This window comes from Barbus barbus (assembly GCF_936440315.1).
Source record: "Barbus barbus genome assembly, chromosome: 3".
In the NCBI taxonomy this organism is placed as follows: domain Eukaryota; kingdom Metazoa; phylum Chordata; class Actinopteri; order Cypriniformes; family Cyprinidae; genus Barbus; species Barbus barbus.
The window spans coordinates 10,902,009-10,920,104 of record NC_136731.1 but is presented as its reverse complement, the minus strand read 5'-3'; the positions used below and the strand labels follow the sequence as shown (position 1 = coordinate 10,920,104).

General features: G+C 38.4%; 1 protein-coding gene and 1 long non-coding RNA gene across 5 annotated transcripts in view; both read right to left on the bottom strand.

Annotated features, from left to right (window-relative positions):
- Nucleotides 1-18,096, bottom strand: part of LOC306855355 — a 1,003,769-nt gene that overhangs the window by 136,956 nt on the left and 848,717 nt on the right. The gene's annotated exons all lie outside the window — the stretch shown is intronic.
- Nucleotides 8,612-16,222, bottom strand: LOC306855233 (uncharacterized protein). Of its 4 annotated transcripts, XR_013782917.1 has the most exons (15): nucleotides 16,088-16,215; nucleotides 15,124-15,216; nucleotides 14,657-15,040; nucleotides 14,447-14,548; nucleotides 14,125-14,357; nucleotides 13,853-14,031; nucleotides 13,664-13,754; nucleotides 12,851-13,160; nucleotides 12,633-12,750; nucleotides 12,286-12,377; nucleotides 12,053-12,170; nucleotides 11,680-11,785; nucleotides 11,217-11,417; nucleotides 10,444-10,604; nucleotides 8,612-9,862 (listed from the first exon to the last, which is right to left on the bottom strand). XR_013782917.1 is itself a non-coding variant. In XM_079393766.1 (8 exons), the coding sequence occupies exons 1-8, from the start codon at nucleotides 12,881-12,883 to the stop codon at nucleotides 9,854-9,856; spliced, it is 807 nt and encodes a 268-aa protein (XP_079249892.1). In that variant the 5' UTR covers nucleotides 12,884-12,889; the 3' UTR covers nucleotides 9,004-9,853. The 4 variants fall into 4 exon arrangements, 2 of the variants coding, with proteins under 2 accessions (XP_079249892.1, XP_079249893.1); XR_013782916.1 differs by lacking the exon at nucleotides 15,124-15,216 and having other exon boundaries at nucleotides 16,088-16,222; XM_079393766.1 differs by lacking the exons at nucleotides 13,664-13,754; nucleotides 13,853-14,031; nucleotides 14,125-14,357; ... (2 more) ...; nucleotides 15,124-15,216; nucleotides 16,088-16,215 and having other exon boundaries at nucleotides 9,004-9,862; nucleotides 12,084-12,170; nucleotides 12,851-12,889.

Below are 18,096 nucleotides of genomic sequence, written 5' to 3'. Positions count from 1 at the left end.
CGTTTTGTATCTGTGAAAAGCAAAAAAATCAGCGTCTGTCTTTTTACAGCTTTGTTGGAGACATAACACAATGTATAATTGTTCAAATATATTAATTTAAAAGATTGCTTATTTAAATTAGATGCACTCATGCAAACATAAATTGTTATCATGTATCTGTGATATTATTGTGATATTCTTCTATTATTGGTTCATTTAACACTGATAATTTTCTTTCTTTTTTGAGCCATTTAATGCAACATATTGACAGTTAAACAGTGTCTTAAAGACAACATAATACAGGACTGCTAATGAGCATTACATATGTTCGTGACACTGGCTTGTCACAATGGACAATGAAAGCCAAAGTCAGCGCATACTGCATCTTAAGACATCTATGATGCTGGTGGGAAGTCTTCTGTATGTGTAAACAATGAAGACATTTCTCAAAGTGACTTTGGTACCGACTGGTAAATCTTTTGCAAACAAATTCAAATAATTATAGTTTAATACTTGAATTATACTTTATTACTTTAGCCTACATAGACCGTACTGTGTCACAATGTAAAGTTATGAATTCACTTTTGAAATGGTTTTCCAATGCCAAATGGTTGTATAAGAATACGGTTATTGACTCATAGAGCCTGAAAATCAACAAGTAGCTTATTACCAATACAATATTATGATTATCAGATAATACAGGTCCTTCTCAAAAAATTAGCATATTGTGATAAAGTTCATTATTTTCTGTAATGTACTGATAAACATTAGACTTTCATATATTTTAGATTCATTACAACACAACTGAAGTAGTTCAAGCCTTTTATTGTTTTAATATTGATGATTTTGGCATACAGCTCATGAAAACCCCAAATTCCTATCTCAAAAAATTAGCATATCATGAAAAGTTTCTCTAAACGAGCTATTAACCTAATCATCTGAATCAACTAATTAACTCTAAACACCTGCAAAAGATTCCTGAGGCTTTTAAAAACTCCCAGCCTGGTTCATTACTCAAAACCGCAATCATGGGTAAGACTGCCGACCTGACTGCTGTCCAGAAGGCCATCATTGACACCCTCAAGCAAGAGGGTAAGACACAGAAAGAAATTTCTGAACGAATAGGCTGTTCCCAGAGTGCTGTATCAAGGCACCTCAGTGGGAAGTCTGTGGGAAGGAAAAAGTGTGGCAGAAAACGCAGCACAACGAGAAGAGGTGACCGGACCCTGAGGAAGATTGTGGAGAAGGACCGATTCCAGACCTTGGGGGACCTGCGGAAGCAGTGGACTGAGTCTGGAGTAGAAACATCCAGAGCCACCGTGTACAGGCGTGTGCAGGAAATGGGCTACAGGTGCCGCATTCCCCAGGTCAAGCCACTTTTGAACCAGAAACAGCGGCAGAAGCGCCTGACCTGGGCTACAGAGAAGCAGCACTGGACTGTTGCTCAGCGGATGAAAGCAAATTTTGCATGTCATTCGGAAATCAAGGTGCCAGAGTCTGGAGGAAGACTGGGGAGAGGGAAATGCCAAAATGCCTGAAGTCCAGTGTCAAGTACCCACAGTCAGTGATGCTGGTGTTGGTCCACTGTGTTTTATCAAGGGCAGGGTCAATGCAGCTAGCTATCAGGAGATTTTGGAGCACTTCATGCTTCCATCTGCTGAAAAGCTTTATGGAGATGAAGATTTCATTTTTCAGCACGACCTGGCACCTGCTCACAGTGCCAAAACCACTGGTAAATGGTTTACTAACCATGGTATTACTGTGCTCAATTGGCCTGCCAACTCTCCTGACCTGAACCCCATAGAGAATCTGTGGGATATTGTGAAGAGAAAGTTGAGAGACGCAAGACCCAACACTCTGGATGAGCTTAAGGCCGCTATCGAAGCATCCTGGGCCTCCATAACACCTCAGCAGTGCCACAGGCTGATTGCCTCCATGCCACGCCGCATTGAAGCAGTCATTTCTGCAAAAGGATTCCCGACCAAGTATTGAGTGCATAACTGAACATAATTATTTGAAGGTTGACTTTTTTTGTATTAAAAACACTTTTCTTTTATTGGTCGGATGAAATATGCTAATTTTTTGAGATAGGAATTTTGGGTTTTCATGAGCTGTATGCCAAAATCATCAATATTAAAACAATAAAAGGCTTGAACTACTTCAGTTGTGTTGTAATGAATCTAAAATATATGAAAGTCGAATGTTTATCAGTACATTACAGAAAATAATGAACTTTATCACAATATGCTAATTTTTTGAGAAGGACCTGTACCTTACTGCCCCCCCCCCCCCCCCCCCCCCCGTTCTCTCTCTTCCAGAAGCCCCAGTGTCTTCAAGTAAGTATTGTTTTTGTTTTTTCTTAGTTCTATTTTTTTTTCAATGTCAAGTTTTCTTACTGTCCCAATTTACCTTAACATGTAAGATACATTGGAACAGTAGCACAGTAGTTCATTCATGCAGTTTACATGCTGAATATGCATTGTGCAATAACAGCATCGCAATTACCTTCTTTATTTTGTTGCAGTTCTGCCTGTATAATACAACCGGGTTGCATAATGACTAATCCAGTAAGCCTTGCTGCAAGACAGTTAACTGATTTGGTTTTCCTTTGTCCAACAGCTCCTGTTCTTACACACCACCCTTCCCTGTTAGTGTTACCTCCACCTAGTGTATTTGTATGAAAAACAACAGCTCTTTTAAGAGCTTCTTCTAAAGCTTCACTGTCTTAGCTTCACTCAAGTAAGCACTTTTTTGTTTTTTGTATTTACATCTTGTCCTGGTTTGTGTCAGTGAGAGAAGGACTTCTCAAAATCTCTTTGTGTCTTCCACTTACTCTATCTCTGATAGAAATGCCAGGCCAGGGGTCAACGATTCGGAAATGTGTGGTGTGCCATAAACAAATTAATGTGGCCTGTAAAACCTGCAGATCTTGCCAAGGAGAGCAACCACATAAGCTGAGGCTTAAAAAAAACTTGACAAGTTCGATCAGAAGCGGGAGAGCTGGGTGCATGCCCAGAAAAAAACAGGACCACCTCTCATTTACAGGATGAAGCATATATGTTGGTATGCAATTGTTTTTAATGCAGGGTATTTTTCAGAAGTTGCTATGTACATTTAATACCTTTTATTCCATATCTGTTATTTGTGTGTGTGTTTAGATAGAAAAATTGCAGGCCCTGGGAATAAGGGCTGTTATATTGCTGTCAAAGCCCGGAAGAAGGCCAAATGAATGGGTGTCTGAGGTTTTGGCACTGCGTTGTGAGCTGAAAGAGACATCACATAAATGCCTAGAAAGAATTAAGGACCTGTATGATATTGTTATTCAAGGTAAGAATATTATTTTATATATATATATATATATGTATTGTTTTAAAAAGTCATGTATTTGATGCCTTGTGTCCCTGTCGTAGGTAAGGCTGTGGTTGCCTACTCTCAACTAATGGATAATTCAGATTATCATTGATGCTTTTGGCTTACAACTGAAACTAATTGGGAGAGGTTAAAAGCTGCCTAGCTAGCTATTTAGCTACTTACTTTTAAGTATCAATAAAATAACATTGTAATAACTGTATTTGCTTGGTTTTCATTTTAATCTTAAATAGAGTAGAATGCACAGACCAGACGATCCAGATTTTGCAATTGTTTTACAAATGCATGCAGATATGCTGCCTTATTTCATCCACACATTTGAAATGAAGTGAAGGCAACACCCTAAAACAGCACTTGGCCCCAAACCTAGTGCTTCATGCACATTAACTCTGACCTGCGAACTCCTATGACAGGAAAATGTGTGATCAACATCAGATCAATACATGACCTCGTAGCTGAATTAAAAGTACATAAATTTAAAACTGCAGTGCTGCAGGAAAGTGGAGTAGATTGTATGTTTTTACATTTTAGATGTATTGCTATTTATGTGTTAAATTTAAGTTTTTTAAAAGATGCTGCAGAGCGTGACATTATATTGTGGCCGTTGCATGTTCAAAATGGTGTGACCACGGCTTTCCTTTTTTTCGCTAGCCTGTATTTTATCATTTGTTTGTTTATAGTAAAGTAAGTAAGTAAATTTTATTTATATAGCACATTTAAACATAGCAAAGCTATCCAAAGTGCTTAACAATGTAACAGAAATTAAAATGAGAAAAGAAAACAAAAAAGAAGCAAACAAGACAACCAATAAAACATCAATAAAATTGAAATTAAAATGCTAAGGAAAAAAGATATGTTTTCAATCTTGATTTAAAACTGGTAATGGAAGGTGCAAGGCGGCATTCTAGAGGTAACTGGTTCCATAGACGAGGCATAAACTATGACATTGAATTGAGAGACAAGGTAATTACCCATGCCATAATTTTTATTGAACAAATCCAGTAGAAAAAGTGGCATAATTGGTCAACCACCCGACCACCAGACTATCTTAAACATCCATCACATGTCTTAGGACCATTACCCTGATAAATCAGTACTGCTTGGTAGAAGTAGTTTGGTAAAACAATCGGCGCTTGTTAGGTCTATACACATCTCTGGTTGCTATTACAACTGCAACTTGCTATATTTTTTGTTGAATTTATTTTCTTGATTAATCAATTAGATTTTTAGTCTATATAATGTCATAAAATTGTGAAAATAGACTGATCAGTGTTTTCTAAACAATTCTGTACTTCTACAATGTAGGCTGGACTGCACAAGGTGCTGCCGAACAATTCAGTGAACCCTCATCAGCCCAGGTTGAACCCCCCACTTGTCCACCAATGGTCACACCAGATCTACAGGTAGCAGTGTCCAAGCTTCATGCCTCAGCATCTACCACTGAACCACCAATGGTCACGCCAGATCCACAGGTAGTAGTGGCCAAACGTCGTCCCACAGCAGCTACCACTGATCCACCAATGGTCACGCCAGATCCACAGGTAGTAGTGGCCAAACGTCGTCCCACAGCAGCTACCACTGATCCACCAATGGTCACACCAGATCCACAGGTAGCAGTGGCCAAACGTCATCCCACAGCAGCTACCACTGGACCACCAATGGTCACACCAGATCCACAGGTAGCGGTGGCCAAACGTCGTCCCACAGCAGCTACCACTGGACCACCAATGGTCACACCAGATCCACAGGTAGCGGTGGCCAAACGTCGTCCCACAGCAGCTACCACTGGACCACCAATGGTCACACCAGATCCACAGGTAGCGGTGGCCAAACGTCGTCCCTCAGCAGCTACCACTGGACCACCAATGGTCACACCAGATCCACAGGTAGCGGTGGCCAAACGTCGTCCCACAGCAGCTACCACTGGACCACCAATGGTCACACCAGATCCACAGGTAGCGGTGGCCAAACGTCGTCCCACAGCAGCTACCACTGGACCACCAATGGTCACACCAGATCCACAGGTAGCGGTGGCCAAACGTCGTCCCTCAGCAGCTACCACTGGACCACCAATGGTCACACCAGATCCACAGGTAGCGGTGGCCAAACGTCGTCCCACAGCAGCTACCACTGATCCACCAATGGTCACACCAGATCCACAGGTAGCAGTGGCCAAACGTCATCCCACAGCAGCTACCACTGGACCACCAATGGTCACACCAGATCCACAGGTAGCAGTGGCCAAACGTCATCCCACAGCAGCTACCACTGGACCACCAATGGTCACACCAGATCCACAGGTAGCAGTGGCCAAACGTCATCCCTCAGCAGCTACCACTGGACTACCAATGGTCACACCAGATCCACAGGTAGCAGTGGCCAAACGTCGTCCCTCAGCAGCTACCACTGGACCACCAATGGTCACACCAGATCCACAGGTAGCAGTGGCCAAACATCATCCCACAGCAGCTACCACTGGACCACCAATGGTCACACCAGATCCACAGGTAGCAGTGGCCAAACGTCGTCCCTCAGCAGCTACCACTGGACCACCAGCAGCCCTTATTGGTAAAGGTAAGCAGAAAAGGAGCTATATGAATGTTATTGAAAGTAAGTTGTAAACCACACAAAACCATACTATTACTTTGTGTAATGTGATACTGTAAACAAATTCAGAGTCTGGACATCCCTGCATTCATCATATATATATGTATATGTATGTATGCATATGTGTGTGTGTGTGTGTGTGTGTGTGTGTATGTGTGTGTGTATATATATATATATATATATATATATATATATATATATATTACATATTTACATTTTTTCCATGTTATTAACAGATGAAGGTATGGAAAAAGGAGGCTGTCCAGTTTCCACTACACTGCAGCCACATAAAAGGAAAGGTGTGTTGATGTACTTAAATCCATACATTGTAATTGACATTAATTGTTGTGAGTCTTCATGAAGGCTGTATTTACATTTACATTTAGTCATTTAGCAGACGCTTTTATCCAAAGCGACTTACAAATGAGGATTGTATTTCCATTTGTAAGTGGTTTATTAGGTTTGGGCAATGTCCAGATGTATGTGTTCATTTGTTTATTTAACAGTAGGGGTGAACAATTAATCGAAATGTTATTGAAATCACAGTATAGCCTTCTGTAATTTTCAGTTCACGAGGTGCAATATTTGTGCAAGGCAAAATGTGTGTCAAAATAGCATTTTAAATTAAATATTGTGGTGCTTCAAAGATGTTCTGGCCTACACATCATATTCTACAGATTTAAAGGGATAGTTGACCTAAAAAAGAAAATTCTGTCATTAATTACTCACCCTTGTGTCATTCCAAATCCGCAACACCTTTGTTCATCTTCAGAGGACACATTAAGATATTTATCATTTTTCATGAAATACGAGAGCTTTCTGATCCTCCATAGGGAAATAATCAAGTAAATATTTTAAATATATATAAAACTATTGTACAGTGTGAAATAATCACACCATCATTTAAAATAATTTGATTGACCAATAAAAAGGTTTTTAAAAGCTGTTGTAAGTGACCTCATAAAATATTGTACATATGTGTCTTGTGTCATTATGACATACAGTTTGTGACTTTACTTTGTCCTGGATGGAGCTGTCCCTGGATCCCCATTCCTTTTCAGATGGCACTGTTATTACCAACAGTGTGTAGATTACTTTTACTAAGATTACTGCAAACAGATGTCTTTCCATTAACAAGGTAATGTACTTGATTATATTTATATTCTTAGCACTCACATTACAGGTACACTGCCTACATTTAGCAGATGCTTTTATCCAAAGCGACTTAAAAATTATAATGGCATCTGTAAAGTAAATTATATGATTGTGCATATAGCCAATTAGCCAGATGACCACAGCATATATAGTAATCTGGCATATATAACTGTTGCTGCTTTGAGGGCCCCTCATATCTGTAATGATACTGTGATATATTTTTAATGCAATTTACCCCCGTACTTAAAGCCATAAATACCATTCATTTGAGAAAACTAAAACTTTTTTCTGGAGATACAATGCAACCGATTACAATTTTTATTGGGTTAGGGCAGGGGTGTCCAAGCCTGCTCCTGGAGGGCCACTGTCCTGCAGAGTTTAGCTCCAACCCCATTTAATCACACTTGAACCAGTTAAACAAGGTCTGATTAGGCATGCTAGAAACTTCTGGGCAGGTCTGTTGAGGCAACTTGGAACTAAACTCCAGCGTACATCTGCCCTTCAGGACAGAGTTTGGAGACCCCTGGGTCAGGGTTTGTGAAAAAGAAAGAAAAAAAAAAAAAAAAAACACGCTGACATTCTGATAATTCAAAATAAATTTGTCATTAAAGAATTTTTCTTTTATGTCCAATAATAACATTTTAATGTTTATACAACCATTTCATGTCTCGTTGAAATGTATGCATGACACAAGGGCTGAGTGGACAGAGTGAAAATTTAAATTTAAATTTTGTCATAGGACTAAACCAAATGCATCATTGGAAAGGTCTTGATCAGCAGAGTAACGGCATGCCAATCTGAAGGCTATACATGGCTCCTACTTTGAAATATTGACCTCTGAACTTTGACATTGATGCATGTTGTGAGTCTTATAATTCAGCAACTGAAGAGGCTACAATGATGAGACCAACTGTTATACAAAGCTCTTGAACTCTTCCATTATGAGGGCTACCTTTTGGTGTGATCACCAATAAGGGCCATCACCAAAAATGGTCAAAATTGAATTTCACCTAGTTATCATTTACAATTTCAAATTCTGAACAGACTAATGTGTTTCACATCCACCCATACCCCTGAGTGCACTCTCAGTTTTATATTCCAGACATCCAGTTATGAGAAACAAACAAACAAACAAAAAAACTACAATTCCCAGTTGCAGCAGATTACAAAGCGATAGACAGCCCGTTAATTATGTAGTTCTTCCGGTTTGCAAACTAGGGTTGTAAGGAAGTAGGGTTTCAAAAACAACTATAGTATAAAATAACTTTCTAACAGACATTGCTAAAAAAATGAATAAAACGTGTTTGTAAAAAAACATCGTCATTATTAGGTAAAAATGCTTTTCTTTGCGAGGTTCATGTTCGTTGCTAAGGTAACCGTGTTAAAGACACCCATTCACACCTTGGGCAATTTTAGAGTCTCCAATTAAATTGTTATATTCGTTTTCTTTAGGTTAAATATGATAACTTATAGGTTTTTATACAAAAAACACAAAAATAATGAAAAAATAACTTTATTTACTTATCACTTTTCAATGTAAAAAACAAAGTGGCATGCATTAAAACGTAGACAAGGACATTCATACATAAAATATTAGACATAACTTAAAGCAAACAGCCTATGATTGTCAGCTGATGTTTACAATAGCAGTTGTCTAGTATTAATTATTGTATCCAGAGCAAAGTTATGCAGCAGGATAATGAAGAGCTTGTCTTATTTATGGCTATAATTTACTAATTAATACAACACATAACTGTATACCTACTTGACAATTAACATGTAAAAATGTTATTTTGTGTGATTACATTTATTTATATACCCTGTATACAACTGGCATACAATGTTAAGATAAAAATGAAAAATCAGTAATTTCATGTTTTATTATTTTATTTTATGAAGACAGAAAAACTAAACAACACCTCAGCATGAAGTAGTCTGCATACATGTACAACATAGTTTTATAGTTACCTGAAGTAAAAGGCATGGTAATATAGTGCCTTTTGTTGGCAAGGAAAAAGCAGTAATAACTAGGAAACACTACAAACAAAACTCAACTATGGGAAATGTTCAGTCATTTCTGGAAAGTATTTCATGTAGTGACATGTACAGTAAATGGTTCACTCCAAAAGTAACCACAATACCTGCGAATAACATTATACAGGAGTGTACAGTACAAAACAATCTAACAGTATTACATTAGTGAAAGAGTAATGTATGTAATGTAGGGAGAATGGATTTTGAACATTAAAGGTGATTATGTTGACAAGATGGCTCGGCTGGTGTCATTTGCAAGCTGTAGCACCACAGTTGACTGTAGAAATAGTCTGTGAAACACTGGAGGTGGAGGGGAACTTAACCGACCTGCTGTTTGTAAGCTGACTTTTGGAGAATCAAAAAATCATTAAAAAAAAGAAAAACCACTGTATCAGACATCCATTACAATTCAAAATAAAAAAAATTGTTTTTCTTGAAACACACCTGCAATCCACTCACAACAGACACGCAGTCTAAACACATCCCACCAGTTAAGAACCACTCATTTCCAATGCTTCAAAGTCACTGTCATCTGAACTCTCAAATTCTTCATGGTCCTCCAGTATCTCCTCGGGCCCATCCTCCAGCAGAGAAGCAGCATTTGGTCCTAAAGCCTGGCTGTAACTTGAGCATACGACTTGGAACTCCTCCTCCACATCTGCAAGCCTTTTCTGAAGATGACACAGTAGTCCGCGATGACCCTCTTCACTTAAACTACCTGGAAGGAAAAATTAAAGCGAGGCATGTCAATACTTTCATTGAGTTAGTATTGTTGAGCTATTCATTAACTGACTTTAAGACCATTTTAAGATCCAGCCACAAGGAATCCACAGTGTAAAAAGTGGATCCGCAGTGGATCTCAAAGTGAGTGTGGTTTTATTGTCATATTTGCTATTCAATACGTCTGATCATTCGGATATATCCATAACTTTTAATCACCAAAGGACAAAGGAAAGTAATTTGAGAAACTACTAAAAATCCTTAAACTAACATGTTCTGAAACTAATATGGAGACTTTTGTAGCCCTAATTATAGAAACCAATTCCAAGTCTCTATGCCCAGCCATTTTGCTGTTTTCCACAATTTTTTCTCTCTTTGTCAAATTCTGACCCAGAATGTAGCTCAACCCACCCCTCCCCAAAAAGTATAAAACCAGTAAAAAGCAAAAAAATAATATATATATATATACACACACACGTTATTACTGCGTTCATAAAAAGGATATGTAACAGTGGTTGGGTACGAACCCAGTATCCCCAAAAGCTTCACACAACAAGGTAACAAAAGTTAGTTTCTTACCACAGTTTCTGATTTCATTGTCCTGATGTTCCCAGCCAGCTTTCTAAGGTAGGTGCAGTGCTGTCTCATCTCCCTCATCACAATGATCCTTTCCTCTTGAAGCCGCACTTTTGACATGTCCGCATCATAAATCTTCTTCTTGGTGAGGATGTTGCTGGATTCTGAAATCACATAAATAACATCTCTTCAATACAAATTTGACCTGTACATTCTAAACAGCAGGCAAAACAGAAGTAGTGTATGTACCTCCCAAAACCTAGTGCTGGGTGCAAAATTGAGATTCAGAAAGTCGGCTTATGAAGGTACAGTATAAGATGTTAGGAAGACACCCACACACAAAAGATTGTCTCCCTTGTTCTTTATTTCAAGAACTCCTACTCAGCTGCTTAAGAGCCTTTAAATACATCACCCTGTCTCACAAGTGGTGTAGGCTTGATGAAGACCTAAAGGTCAAAATGACTTGTCCTAATAAAGAATAAGGGAGTAAATCCTCAGTGTAGCAGTCAGCAAGAGAAATTGAGAAATTACAATAAACATTATGTAATGTGATTATTTGAAAGTGCAGACCCAAACAGCAACAGATATGGGACAATTTTAATATTTTCTCTCAAAAGAATCATCGCTGCACAACAATTGTAGAATAAACAGTAAAATTATTCTGATAAATTGTGTGACGTGTTTACAGCAGCATATACAACATATTAGTTTGCTTAATCATGCTCGCACATGCACACGCACACACATAACAGCCTTAGAGAGAAACTGTTGCATACCACTGCTGTGCACTTCCCACGGCCATATTACACTGTCTGCCCCACTGTCTCCTCCCTCCACAGAGAGTCCGCTCACCACCTTCTCCTCAGCGATGCGCTCCTCATCTGGCACCTGTTCATTGTACAGCTTGATTGCTTCCAAAAGTTCTCTCTTCTCTTCCCACAATTTCCTTCGACGCAAATGTCGAATTTTGTTGCTGTCTATAAGAATTACAAAACACAGAAAACACGATGCACAAGCATGTGTATGCAGATATCAGAAAGTAATATGAAATAGTGATACTTATAACTAACTTAGGAATTAATATATCAAAATGTAAAACAACTGAATAACTTAAAAGGCATAATAGGCTTAATATCTGTCAAATTAAGAGGAAGAAAATATGTTAATTCCAAAACAATCCAGATAATACATCTGCAAGTCATACAAATTACAAATATATTAGATGAGTTATTAACATACCAGTCTGATTATAAAGGTTGGCTTTTTTTTTGATGAACACCAAGAAACATTTGTTCAATTGATTTCTGAAGGTTATGTTGGTCATCATATCTGGTACCTGCAGAATCTTAAAGCAACAATAATACAAGTAAATTATTATGATGTCTTTTAGGCTGTACATTAAAAGAGTTTCAATATCAATTTTAAGATAATTTAGAGCCCCAAATTAGTGTTTACAGTCTCAAAGGAGTTTACAAGCCCACAAGTTTATAGCAAACAAAACAGGATGACATGTCCTTACTTAATTCTCATGCATGGCAAAGATTCTCACTTATACACGATTACCACACTGCAATATTAAGCTACTTAGATGACCGTCCATAAAATACTGTACCCTCAGTAGCCCATAGTCTGACATCATGTACCCACTGAAGCACAATGTTCTGAGGACACCCTAGTTCACTGCTCAAATCCTCCAGTCTCTGAGACTCAGCCTCAGCCTTTTTGAAAGTCTGGTGTAAAAAATATAAAATAAAAGTTGAACAAGGTTTTTGCCTTTGTAATCTTAAAAACTGAGGAAAAATCATGAAAAACCTTGTATTCATAACTTAAGGCATAGCATCATACCTTGATGTATCTGCTGGATAATGCAAGATGAAGGCCTTCCTGCTTCCGTCGGTTCCACCCAATAGCATGGACAGTCAGCATGTCATTCCTGGCTTTTAACAACAAAATTATGTGATGGAGGATAGTATTAATTAAAGCTCATGGTATTTCAGTTCATCCACACATTGACCATTGAGTTTTAATTTAAGAGAGATGTAATGCATTTTTATTAATGTACTGTCATATAAGAATATTTACAGCTTTCTCTTATGCGATCTCAGACAAAGTTTTTGACAGAAAGAATAACAATAATAAAAAGATGAATAAAGGAAAGGTTTTCAAAAATAATATTAATAACCAACAATTACCAGATTTTGTCATGTACTTGGTTGTGAGGGCACAACGAGACAGGTAGCTGTTTACCATTTCAACCTCCTCCCCTGCAGTTGTGCCAGCACCTTCCTGATTTTTGCCACTCCAGATTATCTAATAAATCAGTGGGGCACTTATATTTTAATCTTATACAGTGCATTATATAAGTAATAAAAATACAATTTCAAACGGTATAATTAAGAATATGAAGTACCTCACACTTGGTTGAATGAGCCTTGGCATGCATGACAGTTCCAACATGGAGACTGCCAACTTCTCTAGGTAGGGCCAATACTTGCATGCAATATCCGTGCAATAGAACTGTCCATTTGTGGCTGCTTGGAGCTCCTTCTGCAGGTACAGTGGATAGGCGAATATTTCCCCCTGTACATGTTAAGAGCCTTGAGTGGTCCGTGTCTGCAGACAACCACCTCAAGACCCTCTTCATCCAGTTTGCTTGCTCTTCTGGCAGTTTCACGTGCAGCAGACCACTGACTGGCTCCACAGATCCCTCTGCCAGCAGTCTGCATGACAAAGCAATTCTGGCTAAAACTAGGATGAGTCGGGTTACATCACAACAATACACACCATCACTGTATTATTTGAAACAATGAAGGTTTACTTTCAAACTACTGCTAAAGGTTATTATATTCAGTCAGTGCTCAGGGAGCTTCAGAAAATGCATCTTCCCCTTTCTCTACTCCATCTACACAAGCTAGATGAAAGGCAAGGTAACAAACGGCATGCACAGTCACTATCTATTAGAGATCTGCTATTATAAGCTGAATGACCAAGTTACTAAACTAATTGCTTTGAGTGCCACCACACATACCATGTATCTAATTTCAAACCTCAACACAAGATTGGTCGGAAGACTGCAACATATCGCTCAGAATTTTTGTAACAAACTAAGATGCTATTCTGTATTATATAAGCTTACACCAACTGGTCTTGAAGGATACATTAACTATTTAATAAAGCAACAATCATACTTTTATCAAAATCAAACATTATATATTTTACTAACACTTTTCATTTTACTCCTGATCTCATCAACAAAATGGTGTACATCAGTGTCCTTGGCAATGAAGGTACCATCAAAATATAGTTCTTCTGACCTTAATAGAATAAGAGAAAGATTATGTTGAGTGTCAGACATGATTTGTTCTGTTAATTTTACATTAAGTAAAATAATTACAAGTGTAAAACAACTAACCCTTTTGACTGACGAAATCGGTATAGTTTTCTGTTGCCATCTGCACAAAGAGCAAGGGTGTTGGGTGTACATGCTGGGCAGGTGAAGTGCTCTACACTGGCCATTTTCTCACACTGGTACTGGCAGAATGTATATTCCATAAAGCTTCTTTGGAATACATCGCCATGTATTTTCCCAGCCTGTACATTAGATTAGTGAAGAGTAAAATGAAATAGCTACACTAATATTCTTCCATCTCTACTTAAGGCAACTTTGATCCACACTGATCTTACCCTTCCAAAGTGACAAGTCCTTCTCTCCAACATCTTCAAAAAACCTTGTCTTGATAAACTGGGTGCAATAGTTTTCATTTCTTCAAATGTACTGAAGACATCCACTGAAAACAGCGTGTCAGCATTCACAGATGCTGGCCAATACCCACTTCTTATTAGGTCACTCATGTCAGGTGTCCACTGTGCCAGACATACTTTGCACAACAAATTTGGCAAATGCAAATCATACCGACCTAAAATTAAAATATAGAACAATATTCGGTTATTGTTTAACAAACAATGGAGCAAGAATGAATTAAAATATAAAACCATAGGTTCCTACCATTTATGCAAACCAAAATGATTGCTCTGCCAGCTGATTCAGTGATGTTTACAGGGTCACAAGTACATATATGGACAGGTCTCACTGTAGGTAATAAAAGCACTGAAAAGAAAAGTTCAATAATTGAAAATATGTCCAATTATGATTGTAATTTAAATAAAAGTAAAAAAAAAAACAACAACATACCACCAAAAAGGTTCAAAACACTACCTTGATTGACCAGTGTATATTTGCCATCTTTTTTTACACAGCACACTGTTGGCTCAATGGGCTTGTAAACTCCCTCAATGCAGGACTCCCTGTTATGAAGGGTGAGTTTTTTGTGTATGTGTATGTCACAATCCATACACAGCCACTCTTCTGGCATGCAGTCTTTGCAGCGAATGATGGCAGGAGATGTGCAGTGGCTGCAGTTCTGTTCTGGAACCACATTGCAGGACAGCAAGCAGTTTATGTGATAGGACCTTGCTGTCCGCCACTCCTCTTGGGCTACAGATTGGCGCAAGCACCATGATTTGGATGTTGAAGGATACTTGTTTGTGCCTTGAACATTTGCTGAGGTCAGAATGTCCTGCAATTTCTGCATCTCACTGTCTGTAAGACAGAAACAAACAAATAAAATAATTCCTTTCAGGCTTATTGCTAACTTGCTTAATTACAGTAAGCTGACACTTTACCAAATAAGTGTTCAGAGCAGTTTGATTGGGTAACTGTGGGAACCTCCGTAGCTGACTCAAAAGGAGTAGCGTCCTCACTGCCAACTACAGATACTACGACAAAATTAGTTAGAAAAGAAAGAGATAACACTTTTTTTGTCTTATTAACATATAATACAGCAGGGGTTCTCAACTCTGGCCCTTGAGATCCACTTTACTGCAGAGTTTAGCTCCAACCTTGATCAAATTCACCTCCATATAACTCTCTAGTAATCCTGAAAACCTTGATTATCTTATTCAGGTGTGTTTGATCATGTTTGGAGCTGAAGTGCCAGAGATGCGGAACCCAGTAATACAGTGTTTGTATAGTGATTTAAGGCTATAATAGGCATGACTATTTAGCATGTCTGACAATTCCATTGCTCTCTAAAAGTTTTTTTTCCCCCTCATAGTCTGCACATAATCTGGAATTGTTAGCAGCATTTAACTTACTACCACAAAAGTGAGAGAAAACTTACAGTACTGGAATATTCTTAATGCGTGTTTAATGGATCAACAAAGTGAAATGGAGGTTATTCTTCAATCCACTTAACAGAAGAACAGGAAAACATTGGGGAACAAAATTCCTGCTTCTAATTCTGTATGAACCTGACACTGATTGTTTCACTTCCATTTGATATCTTTGGATTTGCTTAGCATTACAGTAGTTGCGCTGAAATTAACATCTCAGGATGTGTTTCCAGTCGTAGTTTGATAACAAATACACATTTAAAAATAGATGAAGCCAATAACATAAGTAACAGATCCACCATGTCATGTTTCTGATGGCACAGTTTAACATGCAGTATTTAAATGACAAATTTATTAAAAAGAACACCCTATTGAGTTAACAAGCTTCAATCTATATACAATAGGCACAGTTAAACTCTGTTAAGAAAGATAGTTTGGTGGGTAATCACAAATAATCTTGGAAGACATGGACTACCTGTAGCGACGCTCGTTTCCGTGTCTCTCCACTTCTGCTTCTTTTAAGCAGTGGACGTCCTTCAGCATCTTTCTCCACCCATCGGACATTAAATTTATTACAAGCGGACGTTGCTTTGCCCTTGGCTTCCTTTGCCTTGCATGACAGAAAGTGAGCATTGTATGATAACACTGAAATATGGCCAACTCTTGAGCAGTTCATACAAATTTTGTGCTCTAATTCCCACAATTTAGTATTATCACCAAAACTGCAAGATCACTGTCTCAATAAATATACTCACTTTATTTTGAGCAAGAAGCGAGTCTGCGATGAAAATAGCATCCTCTGCTCTCCCTCTGCCTTGCTGTCTTGCAGCCATTTCAACAATACTATATTGCAAAGGAAGATAAAAACATGTTTAGACAAAAAGAAGGATTGAGGACGGGGTGTAGGGAGGCTATAGGGAGAGTCAGGAAAAACAAAAAGGCCGGCTAAGTGTTTTGGACAGTGAGAGAGAGTAAGGTGAAAGAAAAATAAAGAATAAAAATGTGCTTACTTGAAGACAGTGAAGCTTTAGAAGAAGCTCTTAAAAGAGCTGTTGTTTTTCATACAAATACACTAGGTGGAGGTAACACTAACAGGGAAGGGTGGTGTGTAAGAACAGGAGCTGTTGGACAAAGGAAAACCAAATCAGTTAACTGTCTTGCAGCAAGGCTTACTGGATTAGTCATATTATGCAACCCGGTTGTATTATACAGGCAGAACTGCAACAAAATAAAGAAGGTAATTGCGATGCTGTTATTGCACAATGCATATTCAGCATGTAAACTGCATGAATGAACTACTGTGCTACTGTTCCAATGTATCTTACATGTTAAGGTAAATTGGGACAGTAAGAAAACTTGACATTGAAAAAAAAAATAGAACTAAGAAAAAACAAAAACAATACTTACTTGAAGACACTGGGGCTTCTGGAAGAGAGAGAAGGGGGGGGGGGCAGTAAGGTAGTTGATCAGAATTCATAGAAATGAGTGACATATATTGTTTAGCCTATAGAATAATTCTCTAGTTACTGCAAGTTTATGACAATTTTAAGCAGGACTGCATAACAGAACAGAAAGTACACTGGACGCAGAGACAAAGGATGTAACTTTAATGCAAGTGCGCATAATATCAACAAGCAGGGGGGTTTACAAAATAAAATAAAAAAATGCGCTGGGCAAATAAATAACTGTAATACTGTATAAGATTTCGATTATAGGGCAAAACATAAAAATAAAAAAAACTGACAATTCATTCACTGACGCTCGAAGAAAAAATATGGCTTAAAATATGACCCAAACCGGGCCGTGGCCGGCTGATTCTTAGGTTGCGTCCAGGCACTGACCTGTCTGTGGCCTAATATGGTGATGTTATATTGCTAAAGTTACAATAAAGACCTAATATCAACACATAATTCATAAGCTTACCTTGCGCGGGGATTTTGGAGAATGCACTAAATCGCTTCTATTTGGCCCGTAGGGAGTTGTTGGCCTTGAGAAAATGATCGCCCCTGCTGGTACTCTATTAGTAACTTCACCTTCATGCATGCTTGTGATTTTCACGCCTAGAGGAGGCAAAGCGTGACACTTACACGCATCCTCGTGTGGACCAGCGTGTCTTCCACGCATCCTCGTGTGGACCAGCGTGTCTTCCACACGCTTTGGCGTGATACCGGGTTGAACATTGTTCTAGTGGTTTTTGGATATTTTAATGAAAAAATCTTACATATTGTGCATTTATTGTGCTTTTGAATAATGGTCCCTCTGTGTCCAAAATGTGTAAAATTTTCACACTGACAGCTGTCATTAAGACAATTAGCAACTACGTTTGTTTGTCTGAGTGAGCATTACTGGCTTACTGATAGGACAATAATGTCAGCAAACGAGCTCAGAACAAGTATATTCAGAGATGTTAATTTTGCGGCACTGTTACTGCACAGCGCATTTGAACTCCGCAGAATGAATATGGCTGCTGTGAGATTTACATTT

Coding starts and splice junctions, on each gene's coding strand:
- LOC306855233 (XM_079393766.1), bottom strand. CDS start 12,883: ATGCATGCCAAGGCTCATTCAACCAAGTGTGAG. Junction 12,378..12,632: donor CAAGTACATGACAAAATCTG/GTAATTGTTGGT, acceptor TGTTGTTAAAAG/CCAGGAATGACATGCTGACT. Junction 10,605..11,216: donor GTGGGAAGTGCACAGCAGTG/GTATGCAACAGT, acceptor ATGTGATTTCAG/AATCCAGCAACATCCTCACC.